At 44.0% G+C, this 25,379-nt stretch overlaps 1 protein-coding gene across 1 annotated transcript in view; it reads right to left on the reverse strand.

The window, feature by feature from the left end:
- Positions 1 to 8,965: 8,965 nt before the first annotated feature.
- LOC105001834 (inhibitor of carbonic anhydrase-like) overlaps positions 8,966 to 25,379 on the reverse strand; it is a 44,225-nt gene continuing 27,811 nt past the window's right edge. The window contains 7 exon segments of the mRNA XM_010858285.1: positions 8,966 to 9,725; positions 10,549 to 10,735; positions 12,410 to 12,594; positions 13,349 to 13,413; positions 19,860 to 20,001; positions 23,195 to 23,223; positions 23,225 to 23,348. Coding sequence (XP_010856587.1) covers positions 9,691 to 9,725; positions 10,549 to 10,735; positions 12,410 to 12,594; positions 13,349 to 13,413; positions 19,860 to 20,001; positions 23,195 to 23,223; positions 23,225 to 23,348 — 767 coding nt within the window. The 3' untranslated portion in view covers positions 8,966 to 9,690.

Raw genomic sequence — 25,379 nt, forward strand, 5'->3', positions numbered from 1 at the left:
CATGAAAGTGAAAAGTGAAAGCGAAGTCGCTCAGTCGTGTCTGACTCTTAGTGACCCCACGGACTGCAGCCTACCAGGCTCCTCTATCCATGGGATTCTCCAGGCAAGAGTACTGGAGTGGGGTGCCATTGCCTTTTCTGTTCAACAGACATATATAGATACATCTTAGGTATAGATATGGATCTCCATACTAACACACATCTACATTCATTTCTCTCTCTCTCCAACCATGCTGCTGCTGCTGCTAAGTCGCTTCAGTCCTGTCCGATTCTGTGTGACCCCATAGATGGCAGCCCACCAGGCTCCCCCGTCCCTGGGATTCTCCAGGCAAGAACACTGGATTAAGGTTGCCATTTCCTTCTCCAATGTATGAAAGTGGAAAGTGAAAGGGAATTCGCTCAGTCGTGTCTGACTCTTAGCGACCCCATGGACTGCAGCCCACCAGGCTCCTCCGTCCATGGGATTTGCCAGGCAAGAGTACTGGAGTGGGGTGCCAGTGCCTTCTCCAACCATGAGTTCACACTGATTCCTGCAATTCAAGTTGACTTTACTGCAAGTCTTAGTTTTCTCCCTCCGCATATTTGTAACTCTCTTCTCCTTGACCTAAATATTCTCAATATTTCTAGCCCTTGTTCCCTTCCCCTGTACATTATCAATCTCCTGATCCTCCAGCTGCCTCTTTGCCCCAGTCTCTCAGGCTTCACTCCCCCTGACACACTCAAGGAAATGAAATGAACAAGAACAAATATTTTTAACTGAAAAAAAAATGAACAAAAAGAGAAGAGAAAGAGAAAAGTAGAGAAAAGGAAAAGGAAGAGGAGCCTTTTTACTCTTTTTACCTGTCTCCATAGTTAAACAGTATTCTGTGAAGGGCAGAATGCAGGATCATGTGTGGAATGAGGAATAATTGAACAGAAATAGTCAGCACTTTTCACCATTAAACAAAGCTCTGGACTCTTTCTCCTCAACCCAATCATTCTTCTATAGAGTATTGGGAGAGTCTATCAGATGTTTGTCCTTGCTTCAAAAGTCAAAGATGTCTATTCTGCAAGCAAAAGAGTCTCCTAAGAAAACGCTTTCCTTATCAGTATAATGTTCAACCTAACCTGGCCAATCTGACCTCTAGGCCAATAGATGCACAGGCCACTGACCCTGGAACTGAGTGGACTCTGGTCATATGCAAAGGGACAAAAGTCCCTGATCAAAAGCAGGCATGCAGGAAAAGTTGGTCTTCTCTGGTGTACTCTTTGCAGAGCACTCAGACAGATTTGGCCAAGATGGGAAAGCAGTTAGAAGTTAGGGGCAGGATGCAGTTTAGAGCTCCATGACAGGGCTGATTTCAGGCAAAACTGTGAAACAGGCAGGATCTGTCCCAGGGTGGAACATCTGTCCAGAGGTGACTCCGACAATTGACTTCTCCTAGACCACTCAATGGGATAAAATGGAGGGGAAAAGAAGCCTGGGAAATTCTGAGAGTTCAGTATACAGTGGGCCAGAACACCAGGGTATCAAGGAGTCTGGATTTTTAAATAAAAGAAGAACTTCAGATAGAAGAATCTTCTCCCAGAAGTGGAATTAATTCCCAGATTTGAATTTGGAATCATCTGCCCAGTGCTAAATAAGAATGTAGTGGTGATAGCAGTAGGATTAAGTAAACGTGAGAAATGATCACAACTGCAAAGATTGAGACAAGAAGGGAATGAGACCCTGGTTCTCCTTAACTAGTGTGGTTTGATCATTTGCTTCCGCACTTTCACTTCTATTCTACCGAATAGACTTTCAGTTGTTTAGAGAATTAGGCAAGTTAATCTAACTCTCATTGCCTCAGTTCTTACCTAGAAAATGAGAATAATAATATCCACTTTTGTAGGGTTATTATGAGAACTAAATTAGCAACTAAGGTAAATCATCTACTACAGTACCCATCACATTATTCTCCTTATTTTTATTTATGTCATGACCAATATCTTTCCCTTCAGTTTCTGTTTGCACAGTGTTGTGACCCCAGCTCCTCAAGTCACACCACATCAGGGAGCCCTGAAAGAATACTGATGACTAAATCCTAGACAATGTATCATAAAGGCTATAGCAAATAGATGCTGCAAACCTTTTTCTCTTCATGCTAGTTATGTATGCACACTTTTTATTCACTTGTCTATTATTGAGGACAGATGTTGGGTATTACGTGCAATCTGTGGAACAAAATGGATATGAAATTGGAGTTAGGGACTCCTGGTTTTGAATCATAGGCCACTTAGAAAATACATGATGCTGCACAAGTTACTTATCTATTCCTAGCATCTGTTTTCTCCTTAATAATAAAAATATGATCACCTACAGTCTTGGGTCATTTTGAAGATTACTATTAAGGTACAAGTCTTGCCTGACATGTAGCAGTCACCAATAAATGGCAATGCTATCATTATTACAGAACACTCAGCATAGACTGCTGCTGCTAAGTCGCTTCAGTTGTGTCTGACTCTGTGCGACCCCATAGACGGCAGCCCACCAGGCTCCTCTGTCCATGGGATTTTCCAGGCAAGAGTACTGGAGTGGGGTGCCATTGCCTTCTCCACAGCATAGACTAGGTACTAACAATACATTCAGTGAATTAATGAAGTGACTTCATATAATTTCTTTATGGCACCTTCATTGTTAATGGACTCTTCAGCAAAACATATCCTATAAGACCATCCAGTACAATGATCTCGTTTTATAGAGAGAAAAATTGAGGCCTAGCCAGAGGACATAACTGGTAGGGTAGCCAGCAAGGCAAACAAAGCCAGAAACCAGAACTTTAGACTCAGTATCCTGAGCTATCCCCACAAGCCTGTGACATGCTTTCTTGAAAGTTGTCATTCATAATGTTTTCTAAGTCATTTAGGGATTTCACTTCCCATTCTCTTTCACCAAGAGAAGCCAAGTCCCAGGATCTTCAAATGGGCCATGAGCAGTGGCTGGTGAAGCTGGGCAAAGTCTGGTGCTCCTGGGGCAAAACAAACAGACAGCAGATTTCCTCTACTGCCGTGATAGCAAATGCCATTGTTTGATGTTCCTGCTCTGCATGGGAGGAAGATGGCAAAGTCCACCTTGTTTCTCAGCTGTCCCAAAGTAAACCTCTGATCTTTACAGATTTGTAGAAATTGGTGTCAACTGTTGGTATCTACAGTTGAATTATCTTACTCTTTTAATTGTTATAAATGTTCCACAGATAAATGTTCCTTTAACATAAATATATGCAACTTGTGCAACCTATCCCCACAGGATAGCATCTGCCTCAAAACAGATTAAGTAGCCTTTATCCCTATTAACTCTAAACACCCTAGGGGAAGGTGGTGTGAGGTTGTGGAAGAATCACTGGACTGGAGCTATAAATATACAAAAATTACACACCAAGGTGTGTGTGTGTGTGTTACTAGGGTGAGAGTCCCAGGATTTTATTAATCCTCAAAAGGGTCCATCAGTACCTCAAACATGTTGAAATACTAAACATTAATAATCTGGTCTGGTCTTCTTTCCAAGTGATAAGATACTTGATAGGTCTTCCCCAATTAGGGAGAGGTCCCCATTGGACCAGAATCTTTAGACTTCTGCCTCAGGTCTATTCTGCTGAAGACTGCATGGGTGGCTCTCCTGGTGGGGGAAACTGGTGGTAGAAACTCAAAGCCAATCAGAGGCCATAGTCACTGGGTAAAGGATAAAAGCTCCAGTGTAAAGGATAAGCATGCCTGTGGCTTCCTAGGGATATCTTGCAAGGAGATAACCTAGGACCAGGTGTGAAAATCTTTCCCAGTCAAGAAGGACAAAATGACCTGGAGCTGTCTGGAGCAAGAGACCACTGAAAGTGGAATAAAATTTGTATAGGAAAAGGAAAACAAGGAGGAAGTAAAAAGAAGGTCTAGACCAAAGTGGACAAAGACATAAAACCAAGAAACCCAAGAAAGCAAGGAACTATGTTTTTGAATAATGCACAAAACAACAGAAGATGGAGCTCTGTAAAGTAAGAAACGCTTTCTTGAGAATAGCCTTATTCTAAAAGTTCAGGAAAGCAAATTTCACCTAAAACTGAATACCAGAAAGTATCATGGTCAAATACTATATAAAGTTATTACCAAAAATTAAATAAGATGAAAAATAACATATCTACAGACAATAAAGCAAGCCAGAAAGATGTATCCACAAAATATCTAAAATCTCCAAGCTACACAAAGTATGGAGAGAGCCAGAAACAGTAAAGATGTGGGTAAATACTAAAGATTTTTTTCATTTTCTGTTGTTGTTGTTGTTCAGTAGCTAAGTCATGTTAGACTCTTTGCAATGCTATGGACTGCAACACGCGATGTCCTTCACCATCTCCCAGAGATCGCTCAAACTCATGTCCATCGAGTCGATGACACCATTCCAACAATCTCATCCTCTGTTGTCTCCTTCTCCTCCTGCCTTTTATCTTTCCCAGCATCAGGGCCTTTTCCAATGAGTCCACTCTTCACATTAGGTGGCCAAAGTATTGGAGCTTCAATTTCACTATCAGTCCTTCCAGTGAATATTCAGGATTGATTTCGTTTAGGATTAACTGGTTTGATCTCCCTGCAGTCCAAGGGACTCTCAAGAGTTTTCTCCAATACCACAGTTTGAAAGCATCAATTCTTCGGTGCTCAGCCTTCTTTATGGTCCAACTCTCACACCCGTACATGACTACTGGAAAAACCACAGCTTTGACTATATGGACCTTTGTTGGCAAAGTAATGTCTCAGCTTTTTAATACACTGTGTAGGTTTGTCATAGCTTTTCTTTCAAAGAGCAAGCGTCTTTTAATTTCATGGCTGCAGTCACCATCTGCAGAGATTTTAGAGCCCAAGAAAATGAAATCTTTGGCTGTTTCCATTGTTTCCTCACCTATTTGCCATGAAGTGATGGGACTGTATGCCATGATGTTAGTTTTTTGAATGTTGAGTTTTAAGCCTCTTTTCCTTCATCAAGAGGCTCTTTAATGCCTCTTTACTTTCTGCAATAAGGGTGGTGTCATCTGCATATCTGAAGTTATTGATATTTCTCCCAGAAATCTTGATTCCAGCTTGTGCTTCATCCAGTTTGGCATTTTGCATGATGTACTCTGCATATAAGTTAAACAAGCTGGGTGACAGTATACAACTTTGATGTACTCCTTTCTGAATTTTGAACCAGTAATACTGGTTGCTCCATGTCCAGTTCTAACTGTTGCTTCTTGACTTGCGTACAGGTTTCTCAGGAGACAGGTAAGGTGGTCTCATATTCCTATTTCTTTAAGAATTTTCAACAGTTTGTCATGATCCACACAGTCAAAGGCTTTAGCATAGTCAATGAAGCAGAAGTCGATGTTTTTTTGGAATTCTCTTGCTTTTTCTATGATCCAATGGATGTTGGCAATTCCATCTCTGGTTCCTCTGCTTTTTGTAAATCCAGCTTGTACATCTGGAAGTTCTCAGTTCATGTACTGTTGATGTCTCGCTTGGAGGATTTGAGCATTACCTTGCTAGCATGTGAAATGAGTGCTACTGTGAAGTAGTTTGAACATTCTTTGGCGTTGCCCCTCTTTGGGCTTGTAATGAAAACTAATCTTTTCCAGTCCTATGGCCCCTGCTGAGTTTTCCAAATTTGCTGGCATATTAAGTGTGGCACTTTAACAGCATCATCTTTTAGGATTTGAAATAGCAGCTAGAGCTATTCCAAATTCATTTTAAAATATCATTAAAAGGTAATTGACAGCTTGATGTAAAACTATCACCTTTATTATTTTGTATATATTTCATTGTGGAGTTTCTAACATATGTAGGAGTAAAATGTCTGATAATAAAAGCACAAAAAATAAACCAGAGAAGTCAGGGAGGTAGTGCAGCTAGCTTGTGCTGGCTTGCAAAGGCTGTCTGTGTATCTCTTCTCATCTCTGACATTACTTTGATAGTTTGAAATCATTCATGGCAAGGGAATGTGCTCTGTGAAACTGGCAAATGATACCAATCTGGGCCCTTTTTACCTTGAACATCCGGTTGTTAAAAGTTTATCCACACTCCACTGGTGAAGGTAGAGCCGCACTATTACAGGATCTTACTGGGTTGGCCAAAAATAAGATGTTACAGAAAACCTAAATGAACTTTTTGGCCAACCCAATATGTTATCCACAAAGTGATATAAAGTTATTTGATGCCAGTCTTAAGATAAATACGTATATTACAAACTTTCGAGAAGATATTTAAAACAAATATCTTTTTATTTATAAAAATAGAAAAATTATTATTATAGAATAACAAAGAAATAAAATAATAATAAACCAATAGAGAATAACAAACTAATAGAGAACATAAAGTGAAATACTAAAAATTATTCAATTAATCCAATAGAAGGCAGAAAAGAGGAAATAAGGAATAAAGAACAGATGAGACAGAAAACAAACATCAACAATTATGTTATACATAAATGAACTAAACACTTCATTTAAAAGAAAAAAGAATGTCACACTGAATGAAAAAAAAAAAACAGCTATATTTCTTTGTAAGAAGCCCTCCTAAATAGAAATAAACATGGATTAAAAGTAAAAGAATGTAATACAATAAACCAAGAAGAAACTATCAGAAGAAAGAGTCATATTAATATCCAATTAATAAACTTAAAGAGAAAAAGTGTTACTGGACAACTAGGGACATCTCATAATGGTAACAGAGTCAGTTCATCAAGAAAGCCTGACATCCTAAATGTGTATGTACCTAACAAAACCTCCAAATATATAACGCACAGTCTGATCAAACTGGATGAAGAAATGAGAAAATTCATACTTTTAGTTGGAGACTTTAACTGTCTTCTCTCAGTAGCTAATGCAAAAAGTTGATAGAAAATGAGTCAAGGCAGAGGATTTGAATAATAAGTTGAACCAACTTGACCTAACTGCTACTTATAATACTATACTACATATTACAGAACTATACCAAACAATTAAGAATATCTATTAAAAAAAAAAAAAGTATACCTGGAACATAGAAATAAACTACAAAAGCATATCTGGAAAATTGCCAAATATTTGGAAATTAAAAATAGCTCTTAGATAATCAACAGATCAAAGAAGTAATCTTTGAAAAACTGGAAAAAATTTACCTCAATGATAATGAAAATAAACATATCAAAATTTAGGGATGCAGCTAAAGTAGTGCTTGGATGGAAATTTATAATTTTAAGTACCTGTATTAGAAAAATAAAATGTTCTAAACATTGATATAAGCCTGCACCTTAAGAATCTAAGAGAAAAAGGAAAAATAAATGAAAAATAAGTAGAAGGAAGGCTAAGAACAGAAAGTGAGATTAAAAAATAGTAGTGAAAATTTATAAAAATTAATTTTTGAGAAGTTCAAGAATATTGATAAAGCTATAGCTACATGGGTCAAGAAAAAAGAGAGAAAATACAAATTACTAGCAGGAAAATGGAAGAAGAGATATCACTAGACATCTCATATATACTAAAAGAATAAGAAAATCTTTTGAACAATTTTATGGCAAAAATAGACAATTTAGATGAAACAAATTCCTCGAAACACAAACTTTGCCACTGTATATTTGTCACTAATTCTTTAAAAAATCTAACAGGTTTTTCTTTGCTATGTTCATTTATTTATTCACTTATTCATTTATTTATTTTTGGCTGTGTGACTTAGTTCCCCCATCAGGGAGCAAACCCGGGCCCTTGGCAGTGAAAGGGCAGAGTCCTAACCATTAGAGGGCAGGAAATTCTCCTTCAAGTTTTCATTTAAATCCTTAGGCCTGTTTATTACAACTGTTCAAAGTTCATTGTCCGAATACCATCATCTCTGTGGTTTCTAGGTGTGTTTCCATTGGTTGATTTTTTGATGACTCTGGGTCACATTTTGAGCTTCTTTACACATCTAATAATCTTCTCATGCCACATCTAGATATTATGCACGCCATCCTGTTGAGATTTTGTTGTATTCCTTTAGTGAATATTGAGGTTTATTTTAGAGGACAGTCAAGTAAGTGACTTGCAGATCTGGTTTATCCCACAAGGGTTACTGTCACTCTCAGTAAGGACAGTTATGGAGCAGGCCTTGCTGCTGCTGCTGCTGCTAAGTCACTTCAGTCGTGTCTGACTCTGTGTGACCCCATAGACAGCAGTCCACCAGGCTCCCCTGTCCCTGGGATTCTCCAGGCAAGAACACTAGAGTGGGTTGCCATTTCCTTCTTCAATGCATGAAAGTGAAAAGTGAAAGTGAAGTCGCTCAGTAGTGTCTGACTCTTAGCGACCCCATGGACTGCACAGGCTCCTCCGTCCGTGGGATCTTCTAGGTAAGAGTACTGGAGTGGGGTACCATTGCCTTCTCCGGGAGCAGGCCTTAATTTACAGCTATTTCACCCCAGCTGCCTTCAGTGAAAAGCTTAGGTGTTCAGTGGGGTCTCTTCACACTGGTTGGTTAGGACCGTAATTGATTCCTGGTCTTATGGGAGCCCTGGGCATTGTTCAGCTTCTAGATCTCTCACAGTCATTCTCTGCCTAGCCTGACAGACTTCAGTTTCATTTTACACACAGGAAGATTAGTATTTGGCCAAGCATTTCAAACAGATTCCAGTACGTATCTCTGCTGTATGCCAATCAAGTTCCAGTCACTTTGGCTTCCCCAAACTCCTATCTTTGTTCCTCAACTCAAACATGATGGGCTCTTGTGGGTTCCTCCTCCCTTTGCTCTCATCTGGAAATTTCCTCTAGGCAAAGACTAAGGTCATCACTGTGCTCACCACTTTTCTTTGCCCTCTTTCAAGGATCATATAGTCCTGCACTATTATCGTCCAGTGTTTAAAAACATTTGTGCAACATATTATTCCCCAGTTTTTTAGTTGTTTATGGAAGAGGAGCAAATTCTGTACTCGTTACTCTTTCACAGGCAGAAGCAAAGGTCCAAACACCAAACTGTACTTCACAGTATATAACTTGGGTTCCCATACAATGTTTATTCCACCATAGGCTGGAATCATGGCAATAACAGAAATGGTAAAATCTCTGACAAGAAACTCACTTAAGTAAATGTAAATCACACTTTCAGGAAATTGAGTGAGGAAGGATAGTAGGATTAGATTTTTACAGTAATTTTGATATTTTTCAATTAATCTGATCAGGAGTTTAATTCTACCTGAAATTATGAATTTTAAATACATGAATATACCTTTAAAATGCACAAACTCATTCTTTCTTCTTTATTTTCATTATGTAAGTCCTTGATACTGCACATACTGATGCTTTCTTTGCACACTTATAATTACCACTCAAAGACTCCCTTCAGACAGATTTATTGCTTAAATTCAATTTAAGTGAGTTGACTCTTGGGTAAAATAATCAAAGAATAGACAGGGAAGTTGAGTTAGTCTTGCAGAGGTCTTTAAAATACATATAATTTAATAAATACTAAATTTTCACAAGCACAATTGTAGCATAAAGAAATCATTCTCTTGCCCTCCCCCTAAAAATCTGAGAACATTTCATGGTTTTCTGAGAAGACACAATAATTTTTATTCATTCCAACTTTCGCATCAGTTACAGTACACAATTATAAAGACAAGTGATGTTAACACAGACCCACCACGCAGACAAGTGAGGATGTGACCCCACTGTATTTTCAGGCTCTGAGCATCTCTGTGTTTGCCCACTTTGATCAGTTTTTAATTTCCATGGAATGTGCAGGCATCCAGAAGTTCTGTGAGCGGTAACATAAGAGAAAGATCGTCAGGTACTGCCTGGGCTTATTAAACACGATCCTTTTCCTATTTTCTAAAAGTAAATGGTAGATAATAAATATTCTTTTTAAATTTCTCTCTCATCCCTCTAACTGATGTCAGTGCTATTCTTAAACATCTACATTTTCCTCTCCTGCTCTCATCTTTAACACATGATATAATTTAACAAAAATTCAGGCATACTCCCAATAATTTGATTATTCCAGGTCTAATTTTATTTCTCCAACTTATTTCTTTTAGAGGTAGCTGTGCCATTTCTACAATACACAAAAATAGAGAGAAATGATATACTTAGTGCTACTTCCATGTATGTATATATGTAGAAATGGCCTACTTAGTGCTAATACTTTGTTTCTATTAAATTGTATAAAGTATTATCTATAGGTTTTACTTAAAATCTTTGCAAATTGGTCCTCTGTGAGTGGTATATGTGTCATTTCCAACCTTCTCCCTGCACTGAAATGCTAACACACATTTTCATTCTAGTAGCCAAAGAAAACAGACAAGGACATGTAAACAAGTTCAATTTGCAAAAGATCTTTAGTTCTGCTGTACCCTCTGTCTCCTTCAAACAATTTGGCCTTTTCAGGTAGTATCTTATACAGTTGCCTAATTGAGTTGCTTCCCTGGTAAGCCTGAATCTTCCTGCAGGGCCAGGAGCAAGCCCTCTGAATCTTTATGCTCCTATTGGTACTGGCCCAGGCTTGGCACAAGGTCATCTTTAAGACAAACATGTTTGCCTTGACGCACATGTAACTGCTCCTCGGTATTTATTCTACTCACCAGAGCGTAAGCAATGCTTCACATTAGCAATAGCCTGAAGATACTCTGGCCCTAAGTATTTTTGGTAAGTTGTTCTGTCTTGAAGGTTAGCCAGACATTCCGTGTCATCACTGAAGAGCAGGTCTTTGGCTGGGGATTTAAACAGCTGGAACATCATGTATTCAAACCCATTTCTTCCGAAGAGCTCCTGGGTCAGACAGACAGACAGAAAGTAAGTGACCAGCAGCCCGGGCCACGTGTTCTGCATCAGAAGCCCCAAGTCTGCTGGCCTGCTCGGCTCCAGCCCCTGGCAACCCTGGGACACAGCAACAGCTCAGGAGGCACTGGAACAAAATGGCAAAAAGTCCTCTGGGTTCAAAGGCAGGCCCTAGCTTTTCCCATCATGTGACTTAAGAAAATTCTTGACTGAGCTCAGTGACCTTCAGTTTGTACGTGTGCATACTCAGTCGTGTCTGACTCTTTGGGACCCCAGGGACTAGAGCCCACCAGGCTCCTCTGTCCATGAAATTTTCCAGGCAAGAATACTGGAGTGGGTTGCCATTTCCTTCTCCAGGGGATCTTCCCAACCCAGCAACCAAAACTGCATCTCTTGTGCCACAAATGGTTTCCCACTGCACCAAGGTGGAAACACCTGAACTTCAATTTACTCATTTGTAAATGGAGGTAATTACATTAGATACTGACATGATATATGCAAAAAGTGAGAGTGTTAGTCATTCACTCATGTCCAATTCTTTGCAACCCCATGGACTCCTCTGTCCATGGAATTCTCCAGGCAAAAACACTGGAGTGGGTAGCCATTCCCTTCTCCAAGGGATCTTCCTCACCCAGGGATCGAACCTGCATCCCCTGCATTGCAGCCAGATTCTTCACTATCTGATAAAGAATACAGGGAAGCCCAATGTATGTAAAGCAACTGCTAAATAAAAAGAGCCCCAAATTCACTGCTCTATTACTATCCCACCAACAACTGGTGGATGTTTTCAACTCTCTGAGTCATCTTTACATGTTTTCCTGTGACCAGATCCCTTGCTACCTTGCATCTTCTGTTCTCTGAACCTGACCCAGACACTGATCATTTCCATTGCTTCCTGCCTCTCCCCCCTACTTCCTTTGTCCACTTCCCTTGTAGTGGAGATGGCAGCTTACCCTGGATGGAACCATCCCTTCAAAAGCCCAAGTCGAAGAGCCTCTTGTGTTGCCAGCTGCCTCTGGGTCATCATCCTTTAACCAGGATGTGTCAACAGCATATGCTAAGATATAGATTACTCATTTGGGGCTCCTCCAGGAATAGGGTGCACTTGGGCAAAAGGCAGATGAGGCTTTGGGATCAAAAAAAAAAAAAAAAGATCATCTGATTCAGGCAGCCACTATTCCCTAGGGTCAGCCCTTTTTGGCTGCCTATAGAGGTTATGAGTTATCTGAATGTTGGCTCTTCGACTTTCATGAAGCCCAAAATAGTGCTCAGCTTGCCCAGCTTCAAGAAACACAGTGAGATCCTCTTTTGGTCAGGCAGAGTAATCCCTGTTTCACCTTTCCAACATGTAGCCCTGCCTGGTGGGAAGGGCACCTGGGCTGACTCCCTTATTTCCAGGACAGAACAAGCCCAGGAGGTACCATGACTCTGCTCAGTCTCAGGGAGACACTTGAGATGCCCATGTGTCTGGACTCTTCCAGTCCACTGGGATACTCTAGACAGCCCCAGAGCAAGAAGTGAGCACAGCCACCAGCCTCCCACTTTCATCAGAGGCAGGCTCCACTGCCCAGGGAGAAAGAGTGTGCAACTGAGCTGGGGTGTGTCTGTGCAGCTCTGCAAGTGAGCTGAGCATTCATGTGGGGGATGAGGACTGAATTCCCACACCTGTTGGTTGAAGAGCATTCTGCGGACAAAATCTGCCTTATCTTTCCTCGAGACCACAGCATGACTTGGGACTATGGCCAGGTGGCAGCTCTGAGCCTCGGTCACAGGCTTCCTAGAGCCATCGAGGCACAGCAGCTGGAAGTCCTCGGGTTTTAGATTCTTCGCCCAGGCTTCAGGGTTCTTTCCTGGAGAGAGAGAAGAGGTGGAGGGGTCACAGCTAATGACTTCAGTCAAGGCACCCTCACTGGGGGGTGTGACTGCCCACCAGTGCCTGGGAGAATCACAAAGGCACAAACAGAACAATAAAGCCTTTACAATAAAATGGAAGAGAAACATTCATAAACTCATAAATTCATTTGTCAGTCCTGTTAAAGGCAAAGATTTCCTCAACAGGCCTGAAAAGTGCTAGTCAAAAAAGAGAAGATCGACTGATTAAACTATATTAAAATGAAAACTATATTAAAATGAAGAATGTTCATCAAAAGACATCATTAAGAAAGCAGGGAATTCCCTGATGGTTCAATGGTTAGGACTCCAGGCTTCTACTGCTGGGCGCAGGTTCAACTCCTGGTGGGGAACTAAGACCCCACAAGACTCACAGCATGGCCAAAAAAAAAAAAAGTTAAAGGCAAGTATTTTCAAAGAGGGACAAGATATGTGCATTACATATAGCTGACAAAAACTTGTGTCCAGAAAATACAAAGAATGCATAAAAATCAAGACAGCCAGACATGCTTCTATGGACTGCGGCCTTTGTGTGTTTGTCGGTTGGGTTCAAGGCCAATGTGATAACCAACCCTGTCCAGTTTGAGCAGACATGAAGAATTTTTTCATTCCCTAAATAAAGAATGTTAGGACCAACATGACTGCCTGGGGAGTGATTTCCCAGGAAGGACTCTGAGTTTTCCTGAGGGAGGAAAGGGCAGTGCCAGTCCATACCGTCGGTGTTCTGCAGGACCGTGGGGTGCTTCACAAAGGCCACATCTCCCTTCTCAACCAGACACCTGCACAGAGAGGGCCAGGTCAGCAAGGAGGACCCACAGAGGCGGGAGAGAGCTGCTCCAAGACGGAATCCCTGGGAGCTCCCACCCCCTCCCCCAGGCAACTGGGCACATCTACCATGGCCCACTTACTCCACACACACTGCTCTAATGCCTGCTGTCCCTGGTAACTTCAGAAGAAATGTCCTAGAAAAAGAAATCTGCTTATTTAGATTCCACTGTTAGATACCCGTTGCTTGCTTCCTTAAACAGTGATTGGTTTCTCCACGGGAGATGCTTGTGTTCTATTAACAGGGCTATCCAAAGATAATTCTCTGGCTGGATCAAAACTCATGTCACAGATTAAAATCAGTGTGGAAGATGTGATTCTGAAGGAGCCTTGTCACACCTTATGTGTCTACACAGCCTTAACAAAAGTTAATGTGCATGCATCACGAGATATTTTTCATGCTTAATCTCCTGAAAAATGTTTCTCAGTGTTTGAGGTGCATGCTTTGGGAGAAACGTTGAGCACACTAAAAATAAGTTTTGTGACATTCACTCAGTTGGAAATTGATATTATTAATTTTTAGGAACACCTCTCCAGTTTTCTCTGTCCCATCATCAGGCCCCTCTATCCTTCACTAGAATCAGTTACTCCCAGAAATTTTCCTAAGCAATCTTGTCCTATTTCTTTGTCTTAACAACCTCCCCCCAATAATCCCAGGCTCATTCATGAGCCCAATCGTCCGTCTCAGGTGTGTCTGCACCTCAGCAGTGAGGTAGACAAGAGCTCCCCGATCCTTAACTTCACCTGGACATTCTGGCATCCCTTCTCCACTCTAGACCTGTGACTCTCCAAGAGTGGGCTGGACCAGCAGCATCAGCAACTCTGGTAACGGGTTATAAATGCACATTCTTGGGCCCTGGACTCACTGGCTCAGGAACTCTGGAGTGGGGTTCAGCCCTCTGGGTTTGAATAAGCCCTGTGGAAGTGTGCTCAAGTGAGTATGAGAGACCAGTGCCTGAGACAGTGTCCCTGCGACTCTTTGTGATCCCATGGACTGCAGCCCACCAGGCTCCTCTGTCCATGGGGATTCTCCAGGCAAGAATACTGGAATGGGTCACCAGCCCTCCTCCAGGGGATCTTCCCAACCCAGGGATCAAACCCAAGTTTCCCTCATTGCAGGCAGATTCTTTACTGTCTGAGCCACCAGGTAAGCCATTCTACAGAGCAGGGACCCCAAAATGTTCTCCCACTTCCTGTAAACCTCTGTCTCTCCATACACCCCTCCACAACACTTACACTCTGTCATGTACTCTGGCTTCACAGAAGAAATAAAGAGATCATCATGTGGGCTTCCTTTCAGCATCCTTCTGTTGAATCTGGCAGCCCTAGACTCTAGCACTCTCCTGCCCTCCAGGGACAAAGGAGGAGGGAAGGCCTCCCTCCAGCTAAAGTCTCCTCCCCAGGGGCTCTGCACCCCACCTCGACCCACACTCAGGCACTTTCCATGGCAGTCATCCTCTTTCCCCTCTATAACCCTCTTCACTGGTCTCTTTCCATCAGTATTTATGGTTTTTTGAAAAAATAAACAAACACTAAGCCTTGCCTTGACCCTACACTGCCCTTAGCAATGGGCCTCTCCCCTAAAGTCATCCAAACACCTAAGAGCGTCATAGCACCTACCATCAGCATTCCTGCACAGGACTCCCTGACCCCTGCCAGTCATCTTAGGGGACTGACTCACTATTGAATCTGCTCCCGCCTGGGTCACCAGAGCCCATTCATTGTACTTGTTTTATTTGATGTCCCAAGTCCATCCTTTCTCCAGTCATCTTTGTTTTAGACTAAACATAATATGTCTATGTATCTGTCTTGGAAGTCTTTTCTCTTTCACTGATTTGTCTTTCATCACATAAACCAGCCTGTATTGATCACAGTATTAAGTAGTACTGTAATGTGATTTTTAAATCTAAGAACACAAAATTCCCTTTGTGTAACATTGTTTTCTAATTCTTGGCTCTTATTTGGTCTACCAAGTGTTAATATTTTTTGAGTTCTGTCTAGGCCTCCCCATCCCCTTCAATCCACCTGGTCACACTGGAAGCAGCTAGGACTTTACAACACAACTTCAGGGCGTGAGTTGTGTGAGCAGGAAGATTCCCCCTGAACTGGGCTGACAATCACCCTCAATGCTGTGTTGAAGCTAGACTGTGGTGGGGGAGGGGGACAGGGGAGACACATGGATTTCTGTTAGGGGTTATAATCCGGGAAGAGATAATGGTGGTTTAGATCAAGGTGGTATCAGCAGAGATGGGTGATGAGGTCAGTTCTCGTTACCCTTTGCAGGTAGAGATAACATAATATGATGATACAGGGCCTCAGAGAAAGAGAGGAGACATGGTTAAGACACATCAAGACTTTGACTTTTTCCAAAAGGAAAAACAGAGTTGCCTTTAACTGAGATGGGGAAGACTGCAGGAGGTGCTGGTTTGGGTGGGAGTGTGTGAAATTCCAAAAGCTCAGTTTGGGACATTTAAACTTGACCTGGTGATTAGACATCCAAGTGGACATGCCCAGTAGGCAGTTAGGTGTATGAGTTTGGAGTTTCATCTGGTGTTTTGAAGAGATGTCTGAAGAGGAATGTAAATTTGGGGATTGTCAACATAGAACTACTATGGAGAAGGAGAAGTGGGCGTCAGAAGATGAGATGGTTGGATGGCATCATTGATGCAATGAACATGAACTTGGGCAAACTCCAGGAGATGGTGAGGAACAGAGGGGCCTGATATGCTATAGTCCATGGGGTTGCAAAGAGTTGGACATGACTGGGCGACTGAACAACAACAAGAACTAGATAAAACCACTAAAGTCTGAGCATTAAGAGACAAGACCAAGGCTGGACCCGGGGCCTGCCAATACATAGGGGTCAGGGAATGAAGCAGAGCCAGCAAAGGGGCTGAGATGCAGTAACAGGAGAAGAAGGAGGGAATCCAAGAAAGTGTGGTGTCCTGAAGCCAGAGAAGAAAATGTATCCAAGAGGAGGAAGAGATGGGTGGTGCCAGTGATCTGGGCTTTGGATTTATTTGCAACGGACAATTTCAGGACTTCCCTGGTGGTCCACAGGCTAAGACTCCTTGCTCCCAATGCTGGGGCCCAGGTTTGACTCCTGATTATGGAACTAGATCTCACATGCCAGAACCAAGGGTTCACATGCTGCATCTAAGGATCCCACATGCCACAATGAAGACCCCATGCAGCCGGATAAATAGATTTTTTTAAAGTGTAGTTTCAGCTGTGTGGTGGAAGGTGGTGAAAGGTTGTTGCTGACCCACGAAAAGATGCCTGGATTCTTGGCCTCTGGAAGAGAATAATTCAATCTGGGGCCAGTGATGAGGCTTGATTGCTCAGAGCTTTTGTGCAATAGAGTTTTATTAAAGTATAAAAGGGATAGAGAAAGCTTCTGACATAGATATCAGAAGGGGGCAGAAAGAGTACCCCCTTGCTAGTGTTAGCAATGGCGGTATATACCTTTTAATTAGTTATTACAATAAATCAAAAGAATGTCTCAAGTTTGTGAAAATTTTACCAGACTTACTCTAGCAATTTATATTTTAGGATAACAAGATTAGAATTTGACAATAGAAAGATCCTCCGGACCCACTCCCATAATATACATTCTAAGATATCAGGATTAGTCAGAGGTATTCAGGAAGGAGAAACTGTCCTTCAGCCAGATATATTGTAGTTGTATAATCTCTAGTACAGAGTTTAAACTGAGTTGTGTAATTGACTGAGACTAGGGCTTCCCTGGTGGCTCAGAGGATAAGCGTTTGCCTGGAATGCGGGAGACCCAGGTTCGATCCCTGGGTCGGGAAGTTCCCCTGGAGAAGGAAATGGCAACCCACTCCAGTACTCTTGCCTGGAGAATCCCATGGAGGGAGGAGCCTGGTAGGCTATAGTCCATGGGGTTGCAAAGAGTTGGAAACGACTGAGTGACTTCACTTCACTTCAAGGAATGCAGAGGGAAAAAAACGTTTGTCCTTTTCTCCTCCTTGAAAATTCCAGACTCCCAATCTCCACTTTGAGAGCCCCAGACCCCTTTCTCCTCCTTGGGGACCCTGAACTTCTTATCAATCTGCCTAGGAATTGACTTTCTGTGGTGCATGGGGGTTAGTGGTGGGGGCTGGGTAGTGGCAGATATGGTGGGAATAATCTTCCCACTTGCCAACAATGAGGAAGAATGTCTTCTGTAGATAATTTAAATACAATAATGAAAACCAACTCCATTGGTTGGGGAGGGAGAGGTGAACAGTTTCTTGAACTAGGTTTGGGGGAGACTGAAAGGAGAGAAACTGAACTGGGCAAGGACATTAGAGTAACCTCCTTCAAGGACTTCTGTTGTAAAGAAGTGAGAAACAGGAGGTTGCTGCAGAGGACAGTGAGATCAGGAGAAGTTTGTCTTATTTCTTTATGTTTAGGATGAGAAAGAAGCAGCATGTTCGTGTGCTGCTGGAAGTAATTCTGTGGATAAAAAGATGTGATGATACAGGAGGAAGAGGAGAGGCATGCTGGGCAACGCTCTTCAACAGGCTGCGGGGAGGCGATGCCAGCACAGGATCAGACTCAGCAGGAGTTGGCCTGCTCGTCCCCAGGAGGAGGAGTGGCAGCGTGCCCACTGGCATGGAGGTTAGCACACGCACAGATATGGCAGTGGCACACTGGTGTTTCTATCTGGATGACCTCAATTTTCTCAGGTGAAGGAGGAAACAAAAGTGTGATAGATGGAGGAAGAGACGCTGGATGACTGAGGAGAGGAAAGAGCATGGAATGGTCTTGTAAGAGAGTGGGATGGTAACGGACTAGCGACGGTCTGGCTCATTGGAACTGGCTTCTCATCACGTTACTCGGAGGCCAGTCAGCTTGGAGGCCCTGGCACCGAAGGGGAATGTTGGAGCCAACCCAGGTTGCAGTTCAGCCAGGAGTAGGTGACTGGCATTTGAGGATGTGCACAGGGGAATAATGAATAATTATCACGGTTGGCTATAGAACGTATGCTGTTGTCTAGAGGGGGAAAGGTTTATAGTGGGGGGTGAGAACAGGATCAGTGGATCTCAGGTCAGTAGGAATGCTGGAGACAGGAAGCTGGAAGCAGAGCCCAGGCAGGCAGGAGGCGGTGGGGAGAATGCGATGCCTAGAGCTAAGACTGTTCTTTGCATCCCCATCTTCACGATGGAACTCCCGAGGTTCTGGACAGAACTCGAGGTCTCTGTGACGCTATCATAATCATGCCAAAATGGGACCGTGGACCTTAATACCGATGCACATCCCAGTGGAAGGAAAAGTTCAAATATTTTAGCCTCAGTTTAATGTTTTTCATATATTTATGCAGTAGGATCTGTGAAAATATGTAATTTATGTATGGTTTATGAAAGTGACAAAGCTTTGGAGAGGGAGGGACAAAGTAGTCTGGCCATGTGATGACTAGAAGCCTTCTTTATAGACGCTCCCACATTCTCCACACAGCCCCAACTCCATAGCAGCCTCGAGGACCCTCCATAGTTAGCATTAACTCTACCTCCTGAGCCAGATCTCCAAGGGCAGAACAGCCAGTGGCTGCAAGCCCAGCCTCCCCTCCCTGGGCCCACCTCCCAGTGCTCTCTCTGGGGCTTCTCTGGCTTCAGGCACAGCACGATTTGTCTAGCTTTGCCTTTGTCCTTGCTGTTCCTTCTTCCTGGATTATTCTTCTCCAGATTTTCTCAAGCCTGATTCCCTTTCAGTATTTAACCCTCAATATTTAACAGCCCCTCCATGACGCTGAGGCCTTCCCTGACCACTTTTTCTAAGATTAACCCCGAGTCACTGTCACATCACACCCCTCGGTCCCACGCCCCCATACACACACCCTATAGCACTTACCACAGTCAGGAAGTGATCATCCTTTATGCGTTGTGTTACTCCCCCCATGAGACACAGGGGCCGCGTGTCTTGCTGTTGCTCTAACCCACCCTACCTAGAACAGCGCCTGCACCTACTATGTGCTCAAAAAATATTTATTGAATGAATGGAGGAGCCCAGGAATATGTTTTTAAATGTACTCATCAAACAGGTATAAAATGCACATATTCAGTGTCCTTCCTTTGATCTCAAACTGGGCTCTGGAAGATCCTGTGACTTGTCCACAGTCATATAGAAGGAAGGATCAAAAGCAGAAGTAGGGCTGTGACCTGTGCTTATCATTCTTGCCCCTCCCCAGGCGCCCTGAGTCCATCAGCTCTGCCCAAGAGTGCTCCAGGAAGGGACCGGACCTGAGTCCTCAGGGCCCCTGGGAATCTGCATTTCTGCTCTCCAGTCCTGGCCCCTTCTAAATGCAGCACCCAGATGGTGGGGTGCTGAGAAAGGAGAAAGGACAAGAGGTTCACTGGGTTGGTACCAAAGCAAAAGGCAGTGGGCAGATGCTACTTGCCTGAGTGCCCCACTGGAGCCGTAGTACTGCTCGTGGCTGTTGGGAGCACACATGTGGGCTGGCTTGAAGCTGCCTCTGCACAGAGCACAGAGGCTGGACTCCGGATCAGACCCAGGGGCACAGCTTTGACTGAAGAACTCATCTGCACAGGAGGACACCAGAGGTTAGCTTTCCCTGCCTGTGTTGGCAAGAAAGCCTCAAATTTTGTTGCTAAAATTGCCTGAGTGACATAAAGACACATTCAGGTGTTTAGTACCATATGATTAGAAATAAGCACCTATGAAATAGAAAAATAAAAATGGTTGCAGCTGGAGCAAAGTAAAAGGGACCTGGCTGAAGCTGGGACAAGGGTCTGTGAGATCACTGAAGTCCTGGCACAGGGCAGCAGGGGGAGGGATGGACACGGATTTAACTCTAGGAGAGTGGACGAAATTGGAAGTTTTGGTTGGTTGACCCTGTCCTGCACACTTTCCAATCTCTATTGCCCTTGTCCATCTTTACAAGATCTGCAGTTATGACTCGAAGGACAGGAAGGAGCCCAAGAGGCCCAACTGCCCAACCCTATGCTGAGCCCCAGGGTACCACTATGATGAAACCACAGAAGCCCTGCCCTCCTGGAGCCCAAGTTCATGGGGTGACAGTCACAACTCAAGTAACTACAGCATGAATTAGCATTTCCCCATAACTGTATTTCCACATCATATTCTGGGAAAAAGAATATGGCTCCACAGCTACAAATAAAGGAGCCTGGTGCAGACCTAGGAGTCAGGGAGAGGTCTCAAGTGGAGAGATGAAGAATGAATAGGAGTTACTCTAGTGAAGGGCAAAGGATGAGCTTCCTAGACAGGGAGCAGCATCTGCAAGGGCTAGGGCAAGGGTTGGGGGAGGGGGGGCAGACAGCACAGAGAGCTTAATGGAGGCCCCCTGGGCCCGAACCACTCAGGGATCCAGTGAGTGAGAAGGGTCAGGGTCCAGACCACGTGTGACGGTCTACATCTTTGTGTACATTTTGTTTTCATTTGTAAAGAAATGGGGAGCCTCTGACAGGCTAGATAATGTTGGGCCAAGGGTCTAGCAGGGTGAGTCAAGACAGATGTGGGGTGCAGGCAGCAGGCTACTGCTGGAGTCCAGGGGACATGAGGGCAGCTTGGAGTCTCCCAAAGCAGAGGGAGGAGCTAGGTGGAGGGAGGACAGCTAAAATCTCAGGCTGGATGAGTATGCGGGGATGACAGGTTGGTTTCCAGCTGGAGCCAGGGTACAGACTGGGAGCCTCCAGCAAGCTGGGTGGCTCTGGGGCAGGACCAGGCTTGGTAGGGAGAATGCATTCTATTTTGTACAGGTTAGGTTTAATGCACTTTTCAAATACAAGATTAGATAATGTCAAACAGGCAGTTCAATATATGCAGGTTTGGAGGTCAAAGAGAAATCCACGCTAGGGACAAAACCTGACATTGTCAGCATATTGACCTAATCACAGTGACAGCAGCGAACCTTGATCTAGTGCTTGCTCTGGGCCTAGCTTTGCACGTATAATATTGGTTTAGATGGTCATCTAGGCTGTAGGCATAGATGTGAGTGCTTGGAGGTTGAGTTTAAAGTGGAAAAAGTTGCTTTAAGCAACTCAAACATTTATTAACCAGGTTGGGAAAGAGGGACTTTGTAGGGGTAAGAGAAAAAAGAAGCTAGTGTGTTTTCACAAAAAGCCAGGAGACAGTGGTTTAAGATGATTCAAAGAAAGTTCATGGAGGAACAGACTGGAGCCCATCCTTCCAACTGAGCAACACGGAGGTCCTGGTAGCCTTGACCAGAGTTCTCCCTGTGGAATGAGACAGGGGAGTCACCCACAGCAGGGAGTGCAGGGGTGAATGGCTCAGACCATGATTTTAAGAGGTCTAGCCATAAAGGTGGAGAAGGCGATGGCACCCCACTCCAGTACTCTTGCCTGGAAAATCCCATGGATGGAGGAGCCTGATGGGCTGCAGTCCATGGGGTCGTGAAGAGTTGGACACGACTGGGCAACTTCACTTTCACTTTTCACTTTCATGCATTGGAGAAGGAAATGGCAACCCACTCCAGTGTTCTTTGGGCTGCCGTCTATGGGGTCGCACAGAGTCGGACACGACTGAAGAGACTTAGCAGAAGCAGCAGCAGCGTAGAGGGGATGGTAGGGAGAGGGAAGATTTTTCAAGATGAAAGATGTTGGGTGCATTTACAGGTTGAGAGAAATTTGCATATACCAGAGGAAGAAATGGTAACTGAGGGTGCAGCTCTGGGTAGGGGGTCGAGGCAGGGACCGATAGCCATGTGGGTAGGAGGACTTGCTAAGCAGATGCAGCCAGCAGGGGCCCTGGGCTTTGTTGGTGAGGTATTGATGGGAACTGTCCTGATGGCTTCAAGCGTCTCTTGCAGAGGCAGACAAGATCATCTGCTCAGAAAGGGTGGTAGACAGGTGAGAGTGGCCTGGAGGTGTATGGACAACTAGGACACTAGGGTAGTTACTGGGAAGTGCGGGGAGTGGAGCAGAGGAACAGTAGGCGTGCTCATGAGCCTACAGTTGTCTGGGGTATGGGTGATGCTGAGGCCAGCGGCTGGAACATCTGCATGGAATGAGCTGCTGTGCCCTGTGACATCCTCCACCTGTGTTAAGCTGCTCAGGGGCAGAGCGCCAAGAGAGCAGGTGGTGGGGTTCCTGCAGGGCTGGGACTTGTCACACGGCTGGGGAAAGCAGGGGAGCAGGAGCCTTTTAGGTATTGGCTGAAATGACTAGTACAGAAATGTAAGAGGTGAGCGGTGAAAGCTAAAGCACTCAAAGGGTGAAGCTGAAGCGTACTGGTGTGACGTGCTCAATTAAGAAGGCAGGTTCAGGTCTCTCATCTTCTGAGATGGCCCACACTCTGTGTAGGTGTATATCTCCCCAAATAAACCTTTTTCACACTTAAAGAAAGAGAGCAAGTTTAAATGGAAAAACAACACATGCACACTAGCACACACATTACACACGCACACCTACACCCCACTCTACACTCCACTCTCGTTTTGCCAACAGGCCTCTTCCATGAGGTCTAGCCATAAAGGCCGAAGGTCTAGCCATAAGCCATGAGCTAGCTTCCATGAGCCAGACGAAAGACATAAAGAGTGGTGTATTTCCCTGAGATCTGCTCTTTGAGCCAAACCACTTCCGTGGAAGCAAGAGGGGAGGAGAAAGGGGGGTCCTGCTAAGAAGATGTGAAGCTTGCCCACATGTCTATCCAGCCCCTGTCCACCACCCACTTATGCCATTCGTTGAACTGAATTTCTCCCCTACATAGGCACACCGCCACTCAGAACACACTTACCCAATTTACATGACCCAGTCTGATTGTAAGAAACCCATGGGGATGTTCCAGCCAGCAGAAGTGCCAACTGCAGTGTGGCAGGACTTCTTGCCTCGCAGAGAGTTCCAGGTTAGGTTGGCATCTGACTTCTTGACCACTGCCACAACGTAATAACCTTGCAACAGATACCAAGATGCAATTTCAGTACCTCCCAGGCCCTCCCTAAAATTTACTCCAGAGCCACTGCAGCTAACCTTCACCTGTCAGTCTCTCAGGGAGGGAGCACTGGGTGGAGCCACCTGTTTGAGTATTTCTGTTGAGTAGAAGTCCAAAAGAAAGTACTTTAATGACTTCCTTTTTAAAGTGAAGTCTCTGATTTTCTAGGTTTAGAGTAATACCATTTTTTAATGATGACAATTTAATGTCTTCCTTTCCTCAATTTTTAAAAAAAAACTCCTTTTCTTATTTTACTGAATTCACTCACAAAATAATGCCAAATGTATTTGGTGAGTGTGCGCATTCTTGTCTTGCTCCTGATTTTTACAGGACCGCCATTGACATTTGATGTAGTCTATCACAGTACTGGGACAGAATTGTGCTTGTTGAGTAAGACCTAAACTCCAAGGCTGTTTAGAGACTGAAATCATGGGTAATGTGGTTCACTACCCCCACTCCCACCCCCTCCCAACACACATGCACACACCTTTCTTGCTGTTGTAGTTCAGATGTCTATATATTCAAGTTGGAAGTCAACATAGCATTGGAAGACCTCCCTCACCACTTACTAAACTGCCTCAGATAAGTCACTCAGCATCACCAGGATCCTAAATCTCTCATAAATGAAATGGTAACAGTAATACCCATTTGGGTACTAATACCTATTGAAGGAGATGAAATGTGTTAATACGATCATACTGTACATTAGGAATGGGAAGGGGAAGTTACATGGATAGGTTTCTGGCCATGTTGCTAGCAGCAGGAGTACTACTAGAGCCACTTTCTTGGTGAAGCAGATTCTCCTGCCTACCACACTGGGCTCTATGACACCATTTCAGTGGCCAAACACTGTTAAAGTACCTTTCTTTGAGCTGTAACAATTTCAACAAAATGGCATTAACTATTGTCATCTGGGGGGGGTGTGTGTGTGTGTGGCTTCGGGATTAACTCCTCTCCATCTCTACTCCAATCTAACCTTCTCCATCACCCTGAACTGTCTTCCAAGCATCCTCATTGATGCACATTTGTATATCACTGCAGTTCTTGGAAATTTCAATCACTCGTGAAGCAATTACAATTCTTTAGGACTTCATATATTTTATAATCAGAATGACTATATGCTGTTCCTTAGGTTTTGGGATACAGACTCAATTCAGCTAAGACTGTTAGCCAGGAAAGCAGGGAGGAAAGAGGGACAATATATCCCAGATTCTGCTCCCTTTGAAGGGGAGAACCTGTGGGGTGAGTGGCTTTGCACCCCGAAGCCTCTGCGGAGATAGGTGGTGCAGGGCCTCTGTGACCCCACACTTAATGCTGTGATGCTCCAAGCCCCCACACCTCCCCTAGCTCTATCTCATAAGAAATTCCAAACCAAGTAAGCACTTGGTTTCATCTCAAGATCCCCTATCACAATAGTTTTCCGAGTTGAATGCACATCAGAATCATTCTGAGGGCTTGCTGAAACACAGAGCAGCAGCCGCATCCTGGAGCTCAGCAGACCTGTGGTTGGACACAAGAAGGGTCATTGCTAATTTCTCAGGCAACACTGGTGCTGCTGGTCCAAACACCACATGACATACACACTGCTCTAGCCAATGCCCTAGATTACCCAGGGCACCTCAGAAACAGATAAAGACCGTTTCTGCCCATGAGATGACACAGATGGCAAAACTTGTCACCTGGCCTCCTATTCTGAAGAGGAGGTTGACTCCTCTGCTATTCAAAGCCAGCCACTAAAAGCTAAGGGTTAATTTCCTTTCCCTCCTCCTCTTCTTCATTAGCAGCATCTATGACTCCCCTCTTCCTCCTCTGAGGCCTCCACGGGGCCCCAGAAATGTCAGGAATGGGCTCCTGTCCCTTGCAGAGATGGGTAGCAGCCTGTGACAGGGAGCACTGTGGTGGGTCAGGAAGGGCAGCAGGTTTCCAGTCATGCTGCCTTCGTCCCTGGGATTCTCCAGGCAAGAACACTGGAGTGGGTTGCCATTTCCTT

The sequence above is a fragment of the Bison bison genome, unplaced genomic scaffold (genome assembly GCF_000754665.1).
Source record: "Bison bison bison isolate TAMUID 2011002044 unplaced genomic scaffold, Bison_UMD1.0 scf7180017864384, whole genome shotgun sequence".
Lineage (NCBI taxonomy): Eukaryota > Metazoa > Chordata > Mammalia > Artiodactyla > Bovidae > Bison > Bison bison.